The sequence below is a fragment of the Nannospalax galili genome, unplaced genomic scaffold (assembly GCF_000622305.1).
Source record: "Nannospalax galili isolate Female #2095 unplaced genomic scaffold, S.galili_v1.0 scaffold87, whole genome shotgun sequence".
In the NCBI taxonomy this organism is placed as follows: Eukaryota; Metazoa; Chordata; class Mammalia; order Rodentia; family Spalacidae; genus Nannospalax; species Nannospalax galili.
The window spans coordinates 13,019,235-13,042,559 of NW_008360320.1; the positions used below are offsets into that span (position 1 = coordinate 13,019,235).

Below are 23,325 nucleotides of genomic sequence, written 5' to 3' on the forward strand. Positions count from 1 at the left end.
GTGTTGGAATGCATGTGTGTGTGCAGGTGTATGCATGTTGAGGCCAGGGTCAATGTTGGCATCCTCAGGAGCTCTCCACTTTGATTTTTGAGACAAGACTCACAGCCTGAAGTTTTCTGAACAGGCCAGACTGATTGGCTAGTAATTCCCAGGAATCAACCTGTTCCTGCCTCCACAGCACTGGGGTTATGAGCATGGGCCACTATGCTTTCCTTTTAATGTGGGTTCTGGGACTTAAAATCAGGTCATCATATTTATGCAGCAAGCACTTTACCAACTGTGGAACCTACCTCTCAGCTCTTAAATGCTTTTTAAATGATAGCCCTTAGGATGATTCTTTGCCAGTTCCTTCCAAATTCAGAGTGAGTACATGAAGTGTGACTGGAGGCCTGAGTTATCTGTTATTCATCAGAATCTGCACTCTGTTGATGTGACATAATCCCTTTGCACTCCACGTATATTCAATGTAATAATGTGACAAACATTTTGAATATTCAAGAAGTTCCATTTAAGGAGTCAGGAGCCCTGATTTCCATCTTTAATAGCTATATGTTTTCCCTCTCAGCTGAATTTAAATGTCAGCCAGGACGATTTCAGTGTGGAACAGGACTCTGTGCCCTGCCTGCTTTCATCTGTGATGGGGAGAATGACTGTGGAGACAACTCTGATGAACTCAACTGTGGTGGGTGACTAAAATTCATCTGGGTGCAGTCAGCTAATTCTTGACAGATTATGTCTGCACTGGTTTAAATTCTGACACAGGTTTCAAGTCAAATTATTTTGTTTTCTCTATCTTAGACACACATGTCTGCCTGTCAGGTCAATTCAAGTGCACAAAAACCCAAAAATGTATCCCAGTAAACCTCAGATGTAACGGACAAGATGATTGTGGTGACGAGGAAGATGAAAGGGACTGTCGTAAGTCACTCACAGTGTCCTGTCCTGTCCTTTTAACTCCTAGCTGAAACTAGAACAAATTCATTAGTTTTCACAAAGTTATGTAGTGCAGAAAAGCAAGATAATTTTATGGGAAAATAACTCTGAAATGCTGTCATTTATAATGTACTATTTAAGAAGTTGTACACAAAACAGAAAACTTAAATATGAATGCTCTTTATTTTAATAGCTACCTGGAGATTGGCAAAGATATCAACAAGATGTTTTAAACTCATGCCATTTTAAAGAAAAATACCAAATGAGCATAGCAATTGATAGGTTTTCCCCTTATTGATTTATTAATCCTTATGAAGTATAGGTCATTTATTACTATTGACTAATTTGTTACTTAAATTAGGTACCCCATTTTAATTAGAGATTTTTCTCCTGTGAAATCCTATTGGAATTATGATGAATTCAAATCTAGGTGATTTGACCTAACAAAATTAGTTACAATCCATGCTCCACTTAATGTTTTAATAGCTACTTGAAAATTAATAGAAAATTATTTTAGTTTTGTTCACATTGTACTCTGATCTCCTTCAAAAAGCAGCAATACATTTAAAAAGAAGGCAAAACAGTTAATACTACATGCTGAGATGGTGAAACAGTCGTGCATTCATGTACACACACACACACACACACACACACACAGGACCCAAAGGATAGAGTACTTGTCAAATTTCAGGATTTCTACCAAACTACTGCAAACACTTCTGTCTTGATGAAATTGTATTTTAGTCCTCTAAAATTGTATCAGTAAATAATGTGCAATCATGCAGCAATTTGATTAAGATGGTGTGTTCACAATAAAGTCAGGACCAGTTCTTTATGGCCAACCGTTCTAGAAGTTGATCCACTAAACCAATGAGGATTTGTGATGTAGCTGAGTCACACTTTCATCACTCCTTCCAGAGGGCCACACAACTCCTGAATGTTTTGTTTAACTTTATGCTTTATATTTACTCATTCATTTAATATCTTACAATTTTAATAATTTTTGCAAGTATGAGCTGTATAATTTTTGCAAAAAATATTTTGAGTGGCTCTGAATTCTTCATAAAAACAATTTCTAATTATCTAACTTGCAGAGTTTTTTTAAATCTCTGACTTTATTGATGTATAATTACAAAAATGTGTCCTTTATTAACTCCACTGAGAAGGATATTGTGAACTCATTATAGGAAATTAAAAGTTAAATTTCCTCACGATTAGTACCCTATTAATGAAAAGATAAATTCTCATAGATCTGTCTTAAGAGTTTTCAAATTGATTTTTATAAGTATCTCTTCTTGTTCAAAGTTTCACATTAATGGAGATTTTCTTCTTAAGCTGAGAATAGCTGCTCTCCTGACTATTTCCAATGTAAAACTACCAAACATTGCATCTCCAAGCTGTGGGTTTGTGATGAGGATCCTGACTGCGCAGATGCATCTGATGAAGCCAATTGTGGTGAGTGCTTTGCAGAGCAGGGCTCAGCTCTGTGGCTGGGTGAGGTGCCATGATCTGAACTGACCATAGAGAACAAACTGAACACAGTTCAGAAAAAACAGAACCTTGCACGATAAAGTTTTGTTTCTGTGTCCTGAGAGTTACAAAAATCCCGATTACCTGTTTTACAGAAAGCATAGTGAAGAAAAAGCATTTCTTAGTAAAACCCAAATTTTTGAGAGAAGATCAAAACATAAAGGAAAAATAGAAAAAAAATGGATGCAAAGCAGGTATTCTATTTTGGTAGATGACACTGACCTCTTGTTACTTGTTTTTGAAATGTTAATACTCTCAATTAAGCTACGTTACAATACTTCTTAACATTTCAGAAGTCAAGGATATGTCATTGTTTACTTCTTGTTCTGTTCTGAAAATGCCAAGATTGAATTGAAGATAAAAAGCAGTTCCTCTGTGTGATTCATTTACTCAACATTTCATATTAATTTAGTCCATTTGGTAGGTAAATATGCCAACTTGCCATTGCTAGAGAAGAGAAAACATTTAAAATAATAATTTACTAAGAAAGAAATTTGTGCAAGCTAAATATGGGCTTCCAGGCTACCCATTCAGTATTGTTTAAATGTGTTTACAAAGATTGCTCATTACTTTTAATTTATGTGGGAAATGAAAATAATGAAAAAATGTATGGTTATGAAATTCCATATATGCTATATATGCTGAAATAACAGATCTGAAGTCATTTTCCTAATATAGTTTCACATTTAACTGTGTTTGGAACACACAACCATTACTGCTTATCACAGTGTCATAAACATCATTTATGCTTTTGTGCAACTGATCTTCACAGAGAATTACAAAGCCTCCCAGTGCTTTTCATCATCAGTTTCCCTCTTATTATTATGGACTTCAGTAGTCAAGTAAATTTTACTGGATTGTTTGCTTTGCTGTTCTTTTACAAGTTTGTAAATTAAAGTAAAATAGAAAACATTGTTAACTAAAAAATATTATTGGCTAGAGTATAATTTGTATATTTTAATTCTGACCCTCACTTTGACATTATAAAATTGTTTTGAGAAATGATATAATTAGAAAACATGTAGCCTGTTGCCTACCTAATTATCAGGAATTGATAACTGTGCTAGATATGATCACAATAGCTGGGCCTGCAAGAGGAACTTTACTTTCCTCCAATAGCTGTACTTTCTGGAGCCTTGTTTCTCAACATGACATTGAGTACTTTCAAACCAAAAGATGAATCAATCAGCATATGCTTTCGTTCATCCTTAAATATGTGATCAGGAAATATTAGTGAGATTGCCCATTCTTTAGGAGAGTAACAGATTCATACATCTGAAGTACAAGCATGGTAAATGATGAACAATTCCAAACATGTAGCCATGTGTAGAAAGTTATGAACCAGGGTCAGCGAAATGGCTCAGTGGGTATGTAGAAGCAGGCCTGATGATCTGAATTCAGTTCCCAGTTCCCACAAGATGGCAGGAGAAAAACCATCTCTCCAAAGATAGCTGTCTTCTGATGTTCCACATGTATGCTGTAGCACATGCATGCCTGCACTCATACATGCATATACATACAAATAAAAAATACAGAATCATATTTTCTGTTACTTTGAAGCTTAATATTGTATAGTAGTTTAGCATATTAATATGTACAAATTATTAATCCATTTTCTTAGTGAAGGAAATGGATTTTTGCATATTTTTACATATTAGAATTATGAAAAATTTATTAGCAAATGAAGCACAAAACATTTCGTAAAACTTGTGCTGCAGACATGTTGCATGGATGTTCACTTGGATTAAGTGTGACAGCATCCAGATGAGGCCTGTGTTCACAATAAAGTCAGTGACTGGCTAAACTGTGCTTAGGATTCAGGTCCTTCTATGAGCCTGATGGGGAGAGAAGCTCAGCTCCAGCACCCATGACTGCAATGAGGACAATGTAGTTCATGATATAAATTGTTTAATTTACAGTTTAGCCTTTTACAAATGACTTTTCCATAGTTTCAGTATATTTCTAATCAGCATTTTCTGGATTTAAATATAAGTTGCAGATCTCTGTAGTATGTTCTGACTAGCAAACAAATGATTTAAACCTGGTCACATATTTCTACCCCCATTATGTGACTATAACCTGCAGGTAGGGCTGGGGATGCTGTGTTGTGGAGAGTGCTTGAGACAGGCTTGAAATGCCCTGTTAGATGATGTCACAGCATCTGTCTTCTTAACATTGTAGCAATTTAGAAGAAAGTGACTCTATCCCTGCACTCTCTGGAACATTGCTGGCCTCTGCAATGCCTGGTCTGATATGCAGCTGTTGAGGTCAGAGTAATGGATCTTCCCTCTGTCTGAGCCCAAGCGTCCATGCACGGCCAAGTCCCCACTCTGGCATTAAGTTTCCATTGATGGAGGACACCTCTTCAACTCAAGTTTCACAGAAACACATCATCCTCAGACAAAAAGCATCTTGCCGTACTGTTTTCGATCTTATTCTATCTTATGTTTATTTCACTTTGGATGATTTATTTTGTAAAAAGCACTTAACATCTTAAGGAATCATTATCTCACAACATATTTGGACACCATGTGATATATATCTATCTCTGGAGTCTCTGTGGTTGATAATCTAATTCCAAAACTTTAAAACATAATCACAATCTATCCACCCCTTCTTCCACAATGATCCCTGAGATTTGAAAGGCAAAGTTTGAAATAGATGTACTATTCAGAGGTGAGTACATTGTAACCTGTTTTTCTCTGTACATTGGCCAGTATTGTTTTTTTTGTGTTAATCATCATTGATACGCTACATAAGGAAATCTCTGGTGAGAGCTGAAAGATGCATTCACTTTATGTGTAGAGGTTGTATTGAAGGTCTGTCACTTTGGGCAAAGCGTCTCACTGATAATTATTTTCTGCATTTGACCAGTTGTTGAATTGTATAATAATCTCCATCTGTTGCTTATTTCTATAAACATCCCTCTTATATGTCTCCGAGGTTTTGTTGTGTTGTATTACCATTTCATTAAGTTGTAGGAATAATTTTTTTAAAGTAAAAGAGTTAACCGTATTTTAGTATGAATTGCGTTACATATATTACATTAAAATATGGACATGTACATAGTAGTGACAAAGAATTATACGATCCTGAGAAAAACATTTATATCGAGAGATAAAAATTGAAATCAACATTTGAAAATGATCGATTACAGTGACAAATCCATCAATGATGTTGGGTTTGTGGAACTGTAGGAAATTGTGTCAGAATTCATTTTTATTCATGTAATACTGTGCATAATTGAATTTTCAAAGCATGTGGCATCACTGTTGCCGTGTCCAAGCATGTGATTGTATGCATACACATAACATGTGTATGGATGTGCTGGGCTTAAGACACTAAGTCACATTTTTTTTGTTAATTATTTATTTAATAACCACATACTTAGAAGGAGCATTTCATTACAGCAATATTGACATATTCAATAACAATTTTCTGAGCTAAGATGCATCTTTTTCAGAACTGGCTGTAAATTTTTAGGTTTATAGTTGAATTATTACAGTTATACAATATTGTACTCAGCATATACCCTATAAGACATAAAATTAATAAGGTTTTAACCTTTAACAAAGACCTCCATTTCATTATTAAAATACACAGTTTCATACAAAAAAATTCATTTTCAATGCAATTGACATTAAGATGTTTGCACATGCGTTTCTAATCTCTATATATCTGATTATTACTAGTCTCAGTCGGTTACTTTCTGAGCTCCTTGGCATCTGAGCATGGATATAAAGTTGTCAGGTAGATTTCAATGGTAATGTTTTTCACATCTACTAATTATTATTTCTAGGAATACTTTTATTTGTATATTTGCATGATATCACTTAATTCAGTTGTTTTTCTGTTCATTCTTTGTATAGTTGACTTCTCTGTTGGAGAGAACAGGGTATTGAAGTCACCTACTTACTGAGTCCATATTAATTTGTGTCTTGATGTCCTTTCGTACTGTTTTTATGAAACTGGGTACACCAGAGTTTTGTGCATAAATGTTCATGATTGTAATGCCTTCTTGTTTAATTGTTCCCTTGACCAGGATGAAGTGACCTTCTTTATCTCTTCTGAATAATTTTAACTAGAAATCTATTTTGTCAGATATTAGCATCACAACACCTGCCAGTGTCTTAGTGTCACTTACTTGGAATATTTTAACATTCTTTCACCTTAAGTAGGTAGGTCCTATCTTTGAAGATGTGATGAGTTTCTTGTACACCACAAAAAGATGGATTTTGTTTCCTAAGCCATTCAACTAGCCTGTTTATTTCACTGGCGAATTGAGTTGGGTTGAGAGATTTTTTTTTTTTTTGTATATTTTATTTACTATTTTTATTTTAGGTATCTGAGTGTAATGCCTGCATGTAAGTAGGTGTGCCCTTGTCATGCAATGCCCACGGTGGTCAGAAGATAGCATCACCTGGAACTGGATTTACAAATGGTTTTAGCTGTTAGGTGGGTGCTGGCAATGAAACCCAAGTCCTGTACAAGAGCCGCCATTGCTCTTACCCAATGAGCCATCTCTATAATCCTGAGTTGGGAGATTTGTAATTAATGTTTTGGTATCATTAGATTCTCTCAGACTTTTTCAGTGATTTATTTCATCTTGATTTAAGTTTAGTAGACCATATATATCTAGAAATTTACCCATTTCTTTTAAATTCTCCAGTTTGATGGAATGCAGATTATTAAAATATTTCCTCAGTATTCTCAGCACTTCCTCTTTATCTGTCAAGCGTCCCTTTTCATCTCAAATTTTATTAATTTGAGTCCTTTCTCTTTTTTTCAGCTAATTTGACTAAAGGTTGTCAACCTTGTTAATCTTTCCAGAGAGCCATTCTCTTGATGCTTCATATTGTTTTGTTTCTTTCTACTACATCAATTTCAGTCCTGATTTTATTATCTTCTCTTTGTCTTCTCTTTTAGGTATTTGTTGTTGTTTTACCAAAACTTTCACAAGTGCATCATTAAGTAATTAATGTAAGCTTTTTTACTTCTTTGTTTGGTTTGTCTATTTTTTTTTTCTTTTAGACAGTCTTACTCTAGTTTTATCTGATCTGGAGCTCATTATGTAGAACAAGCTGACCTTGAACTCACAGAAATATACCTACCTCAGTCTCCTAACTGCTGATACAAAAGGTGTATGTCGTTATACTTGATCTCATTGTGTGTGTGTGTGTGTGTGTGTATGTGTTGTGTGTGTGTATGTGTGTGTGTGTATTTTAAATTTTGGCACTTAGTGCTATAAAATATTTCCTCTTAGAACTACCTTTATTGTGTCCCATGGTATTGGTATGTTATTTTTTTCATTTTTATTCAATTCTAGGAATTCTTCAGTTTCTTTATTGAATTTTCCTTTGGCCAAAGTTTCATCCAGTTTTGTGTTCCTTAGTTTCTGAGTGTGTGCACTTTCTGCCATTTTTGCTGTTGTTGATATCTAGTTTTATTCTTCTGTCATTTGATAGAATATAGTATGTTATTTAATTTTTTTCCCTCAAATTTGCTGAGTCTTGCCTTGTGTCCTAATATGTGGTTAATTTTGGAGAAAGGTCAATGATGTACTTAGAAGACATTGTATTCTTTTGGTGTTTGAGTTGAATGTTCTATAAATATCTGTAAGATCCATTTGAAGTGTAATGTCATTACCTCTGGGGCTTCTCTGTTTTGTTTTTGTCTGGATTATCTGTCTATTGGTGAGAGTGGGGTATCTGATGGGCCTGACAAGTTTGGGTAAAAACCAATATAGATCTAAACAATCAATTAACAAAGGTAAGATCAGATATTCATACCAAGAAACACCAACAACAACCTAGGTTAAAATCATTCACACTCACTGTGTTGGTGTCATTCTGTCATTTTAGATCTAATAGTGTTTATTTGTGAAATTAATTGCATCTGTGTTTGATGTGCATGTTGTGAAGACTGCAATGTTCTCTTTGTAGATTTTTACATTGAATGAGTATGACATGCCCTTCCTTATCTCTTCTCACTCGGCTTGGGTTGAATTCTATTTGTCACATATAAGAATAGGTTCCCTTGCTTGGTTCTTAGTTCTATTTGCTTAGAATACTTTTATCCATCCTCTTACCCAAGGGTGGTGTCTGTCATTGATTGTGAAGTATGTTTCTTGGAGGCGGTGGAAAGACGGATCCAATTTGCTACTCCATTGTGTGTCTCTGTACCTTTTTATTGGGGAATTGTAATTATTAGTACTGAGCACTATTATTAAACAATTATTTATTAATTCCTGTTATGTTGCTGTAGTAATATTGTTTTCTTAGACCTCTTTTTTTCTAACAGTTCTGAAATTGTTTATTTCTTGAGAATGTCTTGAGTGTATTTAATTTTTTCTTCAGAGTAAAGTGCTCTTTCTAGTATCTTCCGTTGAGCTAGCTTAGTGGAAATGAATTTCATAAATCTATTTTTATCATGGAAAGCTTTGCTTTCCTTCTATCACAACCAACAGTTTCAGGATGGTAGCATGTGCTGGCGTCTGTAACACCATTGCAATCTCTCATAGTTCTATCTACATTTAGTTTTTTACTCATTCTGTTTGAGCTAATGAACACATTTATAATTAATGTCTTGAAATCATTGTCTTGTGCATTATCTAAGGTCCTTTTCTCAGAAAACATGATGTGGGTGCTAGTTTCTGAGTCGACATGTTGTCTTCGTTATTCACTCTGTGCTGTTTTAATAGGGCCTATCATCTGGACCTAGGTTGTGTTGTTGTTTCTTGGTATGAATATCTGATCTTGCCTTTGTTAAGTGGGTATTTGGATCTGTGTTTGTTGTTACCCCAGGTTTTGCATCACCTGAGTGGTGCTTGGTGTTTGGTCTTGGGCCTGTCTGTTTTGTTATGTGAGAAATGGCCCCTGTATACCTAGGGATAGGTACAGCTTCTGAGCCTAGTAGCAAGTGTTCTGGGGGCTTAAAAGTTTCCCACTGTCATATTCTGAAATCTGTAGAGGGCTTGCTGGATGCTATAGACTGTCATTTTGTTACAAGGACTGGATTCTCAGTATATGTGGGTATTGCTTTCTGGGGGCATGTCACAGGACACTGTACCCTTCCTCAGGATGGAGGTGGGTAGGGTGGAGGCCTTGATAGGGTCCCTTAACTAGGGTCAGAGGGATATGAAGTCACTTTTCAAACCTTGAATCCTGGTGTCCCCACAATGTCTGCCTTCCTGAGACACATGAATATTTTTTGTTTGTTTCTTTTGGTTTGGGTTTTTTTGAGATAAGCCTGTAGATTTTTTGAGCCTATGGATTCAGCTGTCTTAGAAATATAGACCAGGCTAGACTTGATCTACAGAAATCAGCCTGCCTTACCCTTATGAATGCTGGGATTAAGGTGTGTGCTGCAGCATAGCTATGTATTCCTCTTTAAATGGAGGCACTGATTTTTTTTTCTTTTCTTTTTGATATTTTTAAAAACATCAACAACAAAAAATAAAGGGATAATGTAAATTGATGTTTGTATTATTTAACTGTAGTTCAAAACTTTATTTTTGATTAATGTTTGTATTATGTGAACTGGGTCTCTTACTATGGCAATTAGAACTCCAACTTATGTTTATATATTTATCAAAATTAATAAAATATACATTATATGCATATAAACCATAGATATTTAGCAGTTATTTAATGTCTACTATATACAGTTAAAAGTAAAATTATATGAATTTGTATTAGTTCATTAAAATCAATTCTTTAGCAATTGAGTGTGCTAACAAGTAGTGTTAGATGCTTAGTAGGAGGTTCAATGAAAATTTAATGTCAGAGTCCTAGGAACTTGTTTTAAATACACTGAGTTATCTAAAAAAACACTTTAATTAATTGAGCTATTGAATGTGAAATATCTCTCTGTTTCAACTTGAAGTAGTTTATAATAGCCTTGGTTACTAGGTAAATTAAATTGGTGATATATATTCTCTGATTCAGTAGCATGTGCCGATTTCTTCTTTCCTCAGTCTCCTAAGTGCAAGGCTTACCTAGCTTGAAAAAGTCTTATTAAATATTTAAAGTCAAATATGAAGCATAAATATAAAATGCCTTCTGCTTGCATCAGAAAACAAAATTAGTAAAATAAATCTAATATACATAATTCAAATTAATCATGATTTTGCCACTTAAGGGTAATAAAGCTATGTCAGTTAACAATCTAGGAGGAAGTTAGATGTATTGCATGGGTTTTCACAGCTGCTTTTTAAATTTTCCATCAATGACAGGTCGTTGCATTGCTTGTGAGAATTTACATGAGAAGTGTTAATATTAAGTTAGAGTTATTGGAATTTGCATACACCCACTCCGATGTGTGTTATTGCTTTATTAATAGAATCTTTTAGAACAATAGCCTACTCCTTTGTTGTGGTCTTTGTAATGCTCAAAGTTGCAAGATTGCTTTATAACTGACACTGTGCTCTGAAATCACCGATGGCTGAATCACAGAGACACAGCAAACGGCCTCTAGTGATCAGTAAGCATTTTAGGAAATCTGTAATCTGATGGTTCAGGCAGCTCTTCTAAGCAAGCAGATACTTCATTGAGTTAGAAAAAGCTGAAAGTCACTAGCATGAAATATAAGTAAAATTAATATATATTTTTATGTATTTTTTTCTTTTAAGATTCCATTTTAGAAGGTCTGAAAAACAACTGCCAGCAGAACTTCTCAAATGTTTCCTAAAATTAACACAGGAAATTCTTAATGTATAAGATAATGCACAAATGAGGAATTGACTTACAGCACGTGGGGTTGAACTGCAAAGGAGTCTCTAGTTATTGACTCTTGTTCTTTACAAAGGAAAAATATTTAAATACCTGGAAACTAACGAGCAACCTAATCACAACATTAGGCCCTGTTTGTATTGTCTGCTGCCATTAGTTATTTTACATATATAATTAAGCCTGGCTTTGTATATTTTATTTTTAAATAAATATTTAAAATTTAAAAAACCTGATATTATAAAGCCACAATATATATGACTTACGGAATTCAAACAAGTTTATTAAAAAGATGATTAAAAGTTTTGAAAATTATGTGCTAGGTATTGGGGTACTTTGTGTGAACACTGTCATTTAATTCTTATAGACTACCTATGGAAATAGTCTATTATGATTATTCTTATTTTATTGATAAAAGTGAAAGGCACAGGGAAAGTCAACAGTTTTGTGGTTGTCACCTAGAGAAGAAGTGGCAAGTGACCTCAGATCTACAGAACTGGGCTCTAGTTTTGCACTTTTAGCCAGTGCTCTAATGTAACATCCCCAAGCTGCTACAGTTTGCAAAAACATAAGGCAGAAATGCACAGAGTAAAACATAGAATAAACACTATTTGATCCCTTTTAAAGGTATTATTGTGCTTACTACAGTGAGTTGAGTGGGTAGTAGGTGCAGCACTGTGAGAGAGACATAGCCAGAGTCAAATGGAGGCCACAACTCGGTCAGTCTGCTTTTAATTGACATCATTGGACAGAAGGAAATGCTAAACAAGATCAGAAATTCAAACTCCCCACATACAAGAACAGTCATCCATGAGCGTTGCACAACATGGGTGGACTTACACACATGCAGGTAATAAGCTCATACACATGAATAAATATAATAAATAAAATATTTTTTAAAAGAACAGTCTAGTGATCCTGGCCTAAGATGGAAGTCTTGTGCTTGCCGTAAAGGTAAGAATTTAAAATTATTTCAGTGGTTTGATCCTAACTTAACAGAATTCCAAAAAAAACCACTAAGAGATTAGTGAGTCAGAGACGCACCCTCTTCCCCATAGAAAAACTTTCATAAATGATGATACTATGAAGAATGAGAGAATATTGAACGGACAGCAGTTTCTGACTATGGGGAATCACTCACTGAATCCTGTGATCTTGCACCACACATGAACACTGACCTACCCCACGTGAGACACACAGCTTACTATCTTGTACCACACCTACCATGTTGTCCTCCTCTGTATGCACAATGACTACAACACATTACTGTACAGGGGATTCACTTCTCTAACAGGTCAAGCTGATCTCAGTTTACATTGTGTTGTGACACTGCAGCTTAGGGGAAGATTGCTTTTAATGTCTATAACTTTTGTACAGAGTTGTATTTCAGTAACACTCATGAATTTCCTATGAGCATAGGGAAGTTTCCTTAAGAAATACTTTTATGTAACAAATTCAGTCCACACTTAGGTCATAAATCTAGGGACAAATTTAAGTGTGACAAGTGAAAAGTGAGTTCTGTAAAGTTACGACTAAATGCATCCCACAGCACATGAACGTCATCCCTCACTCAGTGTCTGATAATGGCTCTATAGCATCATCTGTATAATTTTATGTAAAGAATGGAAGAGTGAACAATAGTGTTCCATATAAAAAAGCTCAAATTTCTACTTAAACCTGATGAGAACTTTTATTATTACTGATTTTTTTCCTTAAATATTGTTTTGGATACTTATGGTTTTGGTCTAGAAAAAACTTTTATGATTTTGATTGGGCAAAAAAAGTCTGCACTGAATTATTTTTGTCAAGAGATCTCTCTACTTTCAACACTTCTCCCTGACCTCCTTACTGATTTTGAAATTCAAGGATGAAATTTTTCAGATTTCTTCAGATACGGACTAATGCATACTATTCTTCAAGGCATCCAACCTTCTGCTGGATTCTGAGCTAGAAATGCTTGACAGATGTGATGGTAGATTTTAAAGAGAAGAATTTTATCAATTTCTTTGAATGAATAAAATTGGATATATTTTAATATTTGAATCAGTTATATTTTTCCTGAAACTTTAAAAAATATTTTATTTACTATTTTTATTTTATGTGTTTGCATGTATTGCCTGTATGTAGGTAAGTGCACCCGTGTTGTGCAGTGCCGGCAGAGGACAGAAGAGGCTGTTGGAACTCCTGGAACTGGAGTTACAGACAGTTGTTAGCTGCCATGTGGGTGCTGAGATTCAAACCCAGGTCCTCTGCAAGAAGAACCAGTGTTCTTAACTGCTGAGCCTTCTCTCCAGCCCCCTTTCCTGAAACTTTTATAGTGATATTACCTCATAATATTTTTGGGGATCTTTTGTGGATGAAAATAGTTGTAGTAAAGCTTTTTATAATGGAGGAGAATTAAAATAGTATACATAAATATGACATTTAAGTATATGCAGAAAGAGAATGTTAATGTGTCAGTAGTATTGTGGAAGGAATAAGTGATTTATCATACTTTAGCCCTTGAAAAAATTATAAGGATGCTTTGAAATGATTCCTGAATTGTGTTCTTTTCCAGAAATCTCCCTCAGTCTAAATAAAGTTCAAATAAATTGGAAAAAGAATCTATTATAGCACTATATTAGTGTATAGTCCTTTGAAATTATTCTTTTTAACCTAGATGACAAAACAGTTATTAATATCTTAAATTATAAGTGGTCATTGAGAAAAGAATATTTGTTCATGCTGATATTATTTAGTATTTTTCACAAGCTTTAACATGTTGAAGGTTGTTGGCACTCTTCTGTGTTCTAATATATTGAAAGTTTTAGTGATAATAAAGCATTCATTTTCTTATATTAGGAAACTTGATAATTGATCACAAACCTTGAATTATCCAAATCAGTTTTTGGATGATGTAGTTAAGTCTTGGCACAATTGCTATTTGTATTGGCACTGAAACAAATGCAAGAAATGAGCATGCTACAATTTCTAGCTTCAAATTATCAAATCTAAAATAACTTCACGTGATTCCACTGGCAAGAGCCTTGACTACCATCCAAGAGCTATGCCAGTTCGTGAGGGAATCACACTGCCAAACTTACATTCCAGGGTTTGTATCTTAATTTGTTTTCTGGTGTTCCCAGCTGGGATTTATTTCTTAAGATTGCAAAATTTCCACTGGTTTCAGTCTTGGCTGAGTGTATATAATTTTCTGCATCTTATTGACAGATGGAAAGTGTTCATAGCCATGTTGTTGAATTGATGTGGAATGTACTTCTAAGTGACAATAGAAGAAAGGGCTGAGTATGTCAAGTCCACTTGTTCCATATTTTATACATGCACTTCCCCGCAGTTCATTAATCTCTGGGCTACAAGGCTAATATCATCTCACTTGTATCATCCTCATTCTAAACAAACAAAAAACACTCATAGTCTACGCAAAATCCTCTGAAAATTACGTGTATTTCCTCTTTGAGTTCTTTCCAATAGAAAATATGAATTAACTTACCCCATTGTTTTTAGGTAAGAACACTTTGTTTCAAGGCTTTCAATAAAAATTCTTTTGTCCTAGTCATTCAGGCAAATAATTTAGTTTCTTACTTTCTTTCCCTGGCTTATACTTCCCAATCTGTTAATTATCATTCTATCTCTTGCCTGAAGACTTCCAACATCCTTTAATTTAATTGTGCTGTGTCATGTCTTGGTTCACCATTACTACATGCCAGCCTTTTATTGTAATATTGTATTTTATTAGAAGCAAGTAAAACTAATACTCATGTCACTCACCCTGGCCTGATAAAATTCTGGGAACCCTCACGCCAATTTTAGGGTTTTTTTTTTTTTTTTTTTTGCATGCATTCTATCCGATTTTCATCATATACTGAACTAATTCTACTCTTTCCTTTTTAAAAGACTTAATGAAAATATGTCCCCCTTGTCAAACTACAAGCTTCACAGCACCTATTCTGTATACCTTCTATTACTTAATGAATACCCAGTACCTGGTGCCGAATCTGCTCCAATAAGTACTTGTGGAGCAAGCAAAGAAAGCAAATAAAATATAAATTTCTTTTGGTTCATTTAAGTGTATGTTTCCCATAAGTCTAGATTTAGGAACATTGATACTATCATTTGTATTTATACTTATTTAATTTTCATGTAAACACTGCCTTCCTCCCACTCAATTTAACAATATGAGCTCTATTAGTGTGCAAGGGTAACAAAATTTAAGAGGGATACAGCAAATAGAAGTGTTCCTATGCCGGTCAAGTTCATGAGATGAGCTGTCCTCTTGATCTGCAGAGGAAAGTATGCTCTACCTACATGTTGTGTCTCTTCATGAAAAGAGCCCATGAACTCTGGAGCACCACTGTCTCCGTCAACATTGATGAACTTAGTAGGTTTGCTAAGGTCTCTGTGACTCTTATCATTTTAAAATGGAATGACATCTTTGGCATTAGGAATCCACGAGAGCATATATATATATATATATATATATATATATATATATATATATAACACAGAATACCTTAAAAATACCATGAAAGAATTTTATTTATGTATGTTAATTTATAGCATACTGGGTCATATGGACATTTTCATAATTGTATAACTGAATTTTTCTCACACTCAGTCTCCCTCACACTCCCTTATCTGTTCTTCCTCTCCCTTCTTCATTACTAATAATCCTTCTAATTTAATGTTTTTAAAAAAAATAGAGAGATAATCCATGAGAGAAAACAAACAATATTTTTTTAGTGTAGCTTATAGCTTACTTTGCTTGCCAGGACACCCCCCCCCGCCACCCCCGATGCCATCCACATTCTTGCAAACAATGTTTCATTCTTTGACTGAATGATATCTCACTGTATAGAAATAACACATCAAAAATACCATTTTATTTCTTTGTTAAATACATTTATTCATAATAGGCCATGGTCTGGCCTGAAACACTCAGTAATTTTGCAATTAAGTGAGAAGGAAACACATTAAATTTAAAATAAGCAAGCTAAAATTTTATGACAACTGACGTAATAGATTTGTTCTATGAAATCTTGAGTTTTTTTGTAAGAGAGGAGAAAAATAATTAGAATTAAGAAAGTTTATAATATGTGGTAAAAGCGTGATGTACATGAGCTTATACAGTTTCTGAAAAAGCTTATAGTCACAGTTGGTGTATGGCACAGCCAAGACATTCACTGAGCCCTATGTATTTGTGAAGCAGTTTTATTGAGGCATAATTAACAAATGCAGTAAATCACAAATACTTTAAATGTACCTTTTGAGCCGGGTGTGATCACATGAACCTTTAATCCAAGCACTGGGGAACAACTGCAGGTCAATCTGTGAATCTGAGGCCAACCTGGTCTACATAAACTAGTTCCAGGCCAGTCAGTCCTACTTAGTGAGATCCTATCTCAAAAAACGTTCATTTGATCTTGTATCAGTTTTTTTTTAACTTTTAAAAAATTTTAAAAAATTATTTAATAGCCACATGATTAGAAGAAGCATTTTATTATAGTATTAACATATTCAATAACAATTTCCAGAGCAAAGATGCATTCCTTTCAAAATTGTCTGTGAATTATTAGGTTCATAGTTGAATTAATACAGTTATATAATATTGAACTCAGTATAAACCTCATAAGACATAAAATTGAATGAGGTTTTAACCTTTAAAAAAGATCTCCATTTCATTTTAAAATATACTGTTTCATATGGAAAAACTCTTTTTAAAAAAATTTTAAAAATTTAGTAACCACATGATTAGAAGAAATATTTCATTAAAGCTTTAACATATTCAGTAACACATTCCAGAGCAAAGATACATCTCTTTCAAAGGTGGCTGTAAATTTTTAGGTTCACAGCTGAATTAATACAGTCATACAATATTCAACTCAGTATAAACCTTGTAAGACATAAAATTGAATGAGATTTTAGCCTTTAAAGAAGATCTCCATTTCATTTTAAGATATGCTATTTCCTACATTTTTAATGCTACTAACACGTTTGCACATGTGTCTTTAATCTCTATGTATCTGATTGTTACTAGTCACAGTCGGTTACACTTGGCTCCTTAGTACCTGAGTGTGGATATAAAGTAATCAGGTAGATTTCACTGGTAATGTTTATCACCTCTGCTATTTAACATGAAGTAAAATAAAATATATTTTAATAACCACATGGTTAGAAGAAGCATTTCATTACAGCTTTAACATATTTAGTAACACTCCAGAGCAAGAATACATCTCTTTCACAAGTGGCTGTAAGTTTCTAGGTTCGCAGTTGAATAAATACAGGTATATAATATTGAACTCAGTATAAACCCTGTAAGACATAAAATTGAATGAGTTTTTAACCTTTAAAAAAGATCTTCATTTCATTTTAGAATATATTGTTCCTTGCAGAAAGACTCTTTGTTTTTGCTACCAACACTGAGATGTTAGCACATGCATTTCTAATCTGCATCTATCTGATTATTACTAGTCATAATCGGTTGCACTTGGACCCTTGGCGCCTGTGTATGTCCATGAAGTCATCGGGTGGATTTCAGTGGTAATGTTTATCACCTCTACTAATTAGCATGATGTAAATTTCCACGCTTCCTCCTCAAATATGATACATTTAAAAAAATTTGTTGATATATTTTGTGTGTGTATATCACACAGAACATCCCAAACCATCTCATTCGACTATATACTTCCTATACACCCACTTCCCGATGGCACCCTCCCATAGCCTCCCTCCCCCCACTAGAGCTGTATCAGTTTTTAGGTTTCTTTGTTTCATTCTCTCCCTTACTTGGGTTAAATTTTGCCTTTTTCCTCTAGTTTATTACTGAAGAAGCTAAGGCCACTGGCCTGAATCCTCTTTTTTTCTAATGTGTAAAACTTTTTATGTCTTTAAATTTATACATTTTTTGAAAAATGTTTTGCTTGAATACATTATATTATTATATATAAAATTCAAAGATATATAAATTATATAATATTACATGTATTTCATGCATGAATCTAATGCATTTTGATCAAATCCAATCCCCATTCTTTCACATATATTTCTTCCTTGATTGAGTCACCACTTTGCCTCCCAATTTCTTTTTTAAACTCACTGAGTCCACTTGGTGTTGTGAGCATGTGCATTGGTACAGGGTCATCCAGAAGAACATGAGCAGCCAATTAGCAGCAACATCAGAGGAAAGCCGACCCTCACCCAGCAGACATCAAGTGTCAATAGCTCCTCAGTTCAGGGGACTTCATAACCTCCTGCCCTATCCATGCTGGGATTTTGACTGTCTTGATCCTATGCAGGTCTTGTGTATGGAGTATATACACTGTGAGTTCATGTATCAAATGGCCCTGTCATGTCTAGCAACCATTGTTTCACAGCAGTCTTCCACTATCTTTGGTTCCTACAATCTTTCTGTTCCATCTTCTGTGATGACTCCTGAACGTTGGTGTAACATAGATATCTCATTTACCACTCTTCTATAGCTTATTCTTTTCACTTTGATCAGGTGTGAGTCTTTGCATTAATTGCCACTGACTGCAAAAATAAGTTTCTCTGTTAAGACCTGGGAACCGGCACTGATCCAAGAGTATAAAGATAAGTAGACTCTGCCTTTATTCCATGTAGGCCAGATTCAGGGAGATGGTGGGCATAGGATGACTTTTGCTTCTGCTTAGGACTCAAACCAGGTTTCAGGAAAGAAGGCAAAAAGTTGTGATAAATGAGAAATGGATGCATCCCTTTCTATTTTATAATGAATACCCTTTCATTTTGTAAGTAATCAGTCACCCATATAAGATTTTAAATACAGATATCATTATGGCATGCAGTTGACTAGCTAAAGTGTTGATTAGTTTAGATTATTGAAGCTAACCAGATCAGAACAACAAGGATAATATTATTTTTACTTATTTAACAGCCCTGCACTAGCAGGAATTGACTTGTTTAAAAGAAAGGTGGTATCCAATCAATATATTTTAGTTGCCCTCTAAAATTAAAGCACAGGTTTCCAAGTCTTCAGTAAAGAAGTTGTATGCATTTCCATACTTTGAAAGGGCCTGGAATTAGAAAACACATTGTGACACAGGGCCATTTTTTAGAGTAAAATTTATTTACTAGACTAAAATTCCATTAAAAACAGGGTTTCCTTTTTATCAATTAACAGATAACAGCATTGCAATCCATCTAAAAAAACACTTATTAAAAAAACTCATGTTGATCTGGAGATGATGTTTTATTTAACATTGAAAAAATAATTTTGCAATTGACACTATAACTAGCATGGTTCCCAAGACAGGACTGTCTGCCAAATGAATACACACAGCTTAGGGTTTGACTCTTTCCTTTAAAGATGTTTTTAATCATATGCACAATATCATTGCTTAAATGATGAACATCTCCTGATTGATTTTCTGTTTCAGGTTAAAACAAGTACATTTGGGTCCCTAGCTCTGTGTCATTCAGGACAAGGTAAACGCCCAACCAGTCCCTTCCTAAGTGCAATGCTGCATTGTAGCAAGTAGCTCAGAGGTTTCTGGTGACAGATTTCCTATTAGAAACCTTGGTTTAGGTCTGTCTCTAAGGGGATTTTCTCTAAAGTAAACATTATTAAACATTGGCAGAGAAAGGAAAACCAATGTTAATACAGCTGGAGTTCATAAGAAATGTAAACTGAAGATATTTTTCCTTGTGTTTCAAAATATAATCTTGATGCTGTCAATCCAGTTTTTTAAGTCCAGTATTTTATTGTGGTTCTCTGTGTGTTTTTATATTTATATTTAATTAAAGTTAAGCCTGGCACTGACTGATTATAACTGCATTTTACCAATATCACCTTAGAACTTCTTTTATAACTCATTTGTGCTACAAAATGTATAGAGCATTTATTATATATGCACATATGTGTGTTAGCTCGTAAGAAAAAATAGGTTACATATTCTGATGTACCTTAGGATTTTTAGATGTAAAAATGAATAATATATAATCATTAAATTCTGAAGACTAATAATATATACATTGCATATGATGCATAGTCTGTACTCTTTAAGTGAAATTTATTCAATCAAAACATAACCAAAATGTGTGATTACTGGATTATAAACGACAGGCAGCAGAAAAAAGTCATCTTAAACTATTATCCTATGATAGTGGTCTCCCAAACCAGGGCAGTGAGAAGTAGGAGAAATGACAGTCATTACTGAACTTGGGAACATCTCCGAGGTGTGCCACCATTACCCGTACAGCTGCTCACATAGTTTGGTTCATAGTCAACCCTTTCTTCCTGGTAATTCTTGATGGCCAACTGACCCTAGCTGGTACTTCTTGTGGAGGACTGCCACCTTGAGCTTGCCACAGTAGTGGACAGATCCATTACAGAGAATGGGTTCCTTACACTTCAGCAACTTGCTCTGCTCATAATCCAGCCATGTTTAGCAGCAGTGCCCCCTCCACTGACTGGCTGTGAATCCACACATTCAAAGAGTCTGTTCCACTGCTGACCTCATTGCCCTCACATTGACTACCAGAAAATTGTCATTCCCTGAATTTTGGATTCTTCCTGCTGAGAGTATTCTGTCTGTGTAAATGAATGTGTAGAGTTAACTGGATCAAGATCATCCCATGAAATGCTACTGAGTCTGTCTTAACATTGACTGGCCTCATGGTCTTTGACTGCTGAAACAGAGGTTAAATAATGATCATGGGCTGTAGAATGCTTCATAGACTTGCAGGAATAGTTTTGCCCTTCAAACCATGGCAAAAATGTCAAGAACCCAGGTTCTGGGGCATCAAGCATGCACAGTATACCCTATCCTGCAGTGTGCTCTCCTCCTTGGTTCTTGTCCCAGAATCCAGCTGTTTCTGGGCTCAAGTCCCTCCAGAGCCTTCAATTAGTGGAAGAGTGTCTCACCGTTCCCTTGACCTAGCACCTTCAATTAGTGCTCAGTTTCCTCGCTGATCAGGGTGGTACCCAGACCTGCAGCCAGGTTGAGCACACTTTATCAAACATCCTTTAGAGCAGAATTTAGATTTGCATATATATAATGAACTCTCTTGGGAATGAGACCCAAATCTAAATAAAGCAGTTCGTATATTGCTTATTCATGCAACCTCAATGTAATATCATAAAATTCTTTTAATTTACCTTTCCTTTGATTATATAAGTTCAGGCAAGGACTTTTTTACTTGGGGTGCCATATTGGCATTGAAAAGAAAGAGTGTTTGGGTTTGGGCTTTTGGATTAGGGATGGAGAACCTGTTCATGAATGTGTACATTGGGCCACGAGTTCAGGTGAAGTAACCTGGCTGTTCACTGGCTTTTTCTCCCCTCCCCTCTGCTTGGGTGATGTCATTAACATAGTTCAACGAGTCATATAATCAAGCTTTCAGTGGCTGCCACTCTGAACATTGGCCTAGTTATGATATGAGATTTATGGTCCAAGTCCCAATTCTTTCGTCTCTTAGACTCATAGACTGTCCTCTGAGTGCGACATGAGCTGCTCTCTTCCTTCTTCATTGTTTGTAGTAATGCATTTAGGGATTAAAGCAATATTTGAATGGGCTAAATTAATGCATATTTAATCATGATTTATATTATTCACTGAGATATTTTGCTTTCTGCTTGTCTAATGGTTGTATTAAAATGTGAATTTTATTGGCACTTTATTTGAATTTTCATATTAAATTCACCTCAAACATTGGATTTTTGCATTTCTTTCAAGGCCTGCTGTCTCTCTGATAAATATGATTCTGCAGAAGCTGCAGTGTTATTACAAGAGGCAAGCAAGCTTATTAAAAGGTGAATGAAGACATCTAACAAGGAAGTGCACTATTAAGGTTTCTAAAGACATTTGGGAGTACAGCCAAGTGAACATTCATGTACTATAAGCAGAATCTTTAAAAAAATCAATACCTTGCTGACTAGGCAGCCAATGAAGAAATAAGATAAAGGCTAATGCGATCATTTATTGATAAGTGGAACGTATCTGAACTGTAAGTCAAGTAAGGGACATGATCCATGCTGATTGCTTAAAAACTGTGGGTGGGAGAAGAGAGGAGGAGAGGAGAAGAGAGGAGAGGGGAAGGAGGGAGGGATTGAAGGAGAGGGAAAGGAAGAGATTTTAAATGTGTTAAAGTGTAAGGTGTGTTAAGTGTAACGTTTGCCACATTATGGAAAAAAAATTTAAAAGCATAAGTCAAAAATAACAACTGCTAAGGTTGGTGGCACATGCCTTTAATCCCAGAACTCGGGAATAAGAAGCAGGAGGATCTCTATGAGATACAGGATAGCCTGGTCTATACATCAAGTTCTAGGCCAGCTGGGGTGCAGGGAGAACCTATCTCAAAAAAAAGTTAAATCATGTTAGTGAAGGCTTTGTGGTATTGGTTTTATATTCTTTATAAAATTTCATTTTTATTGAATTTTTGTGTATTTCATACAGAATATCTCAAACAATCTTAATCATCTTTATACCCCCATCCCCACAGGCATGGTCCCAGAGCCCCTTCACAGGAACCCATATGCTCTCATCCGTATTAACACCCACTGTGTCAAGTCAGTGTCCTCAGACGTTCCTCGGTGCAAGTCCATCCACTGAGGTCTAGTTAGCCTGTCTAAGAGTCCCTTATTTTAGGATGATCAGTTCTTCCTCACCCAGCAGTAATCAGTTGCCAATGTTTCTTCAGCTAAGACTGGGATTTGCTGTTCATTTCCCCAGTTCTATGCTGGGTTTTTGTCTGCTTTAGTTTGCATGGGACCTGTGTATGCTGACACTGTTACCATAGAATCACATGAGCAGGGTCCCAGGAGCTTGTAGGACTCCATATCCATATGGTCCTGCATCTCTTCCCTGGTTCTTACAAACTTTCCACCTTGGGTGGGTGAAGTTTAATATAGGAGTCCTATCCAAGGACCAGCATTCAGCAGACTCTTGATCTCTAAACTTTGATCATTTATAAGCTTTTGTTTTCCTGGCCCTCTGTTGCATGATGGAGCTTCATTAATGAGAACTGAAAGATTCATTAGTGTCCTCTTCTTTACCTCTGTTCTATGTTCCATGTGCCTTAGATGAAGAGGCTGCATTGTAGATGTGTCATTTAGGCTTGGGCAATTCACAGACAATGTCTGTGTGTGACCAGTTGTGGCACT

At 35.2% G+C, this 23,325-nt stretch overlaps 1 protein-coding gene across 1 annotated transcript in view; it reads left to right on the top strand.

Moving 5' to 3' along the window:
* Lrp1b (LDL receptor related protein 1B) overlaps window positions 1–23,325 on the top strand; it is a 2,166,816-nt gene that overhangs the window by 1,948,805 nt on the left and 194,686 nt on the right. Inside the window, exons 64-66 of the mRNA XM_008825194.2 lie at window positions 566–682; window positions 799–918; window positions 2,269–2,388. Of these exons, the coding sequence (XP_008823416.1) occupies window positions 566–682; window positions 799–918; window positions 2,269–2,388 (357 nt within the window). The remainder of the gene's footprint in view (window positions 1–565; window positions 683–798; window positions 919–2,268; window positions 2,389–23,325) is intronic.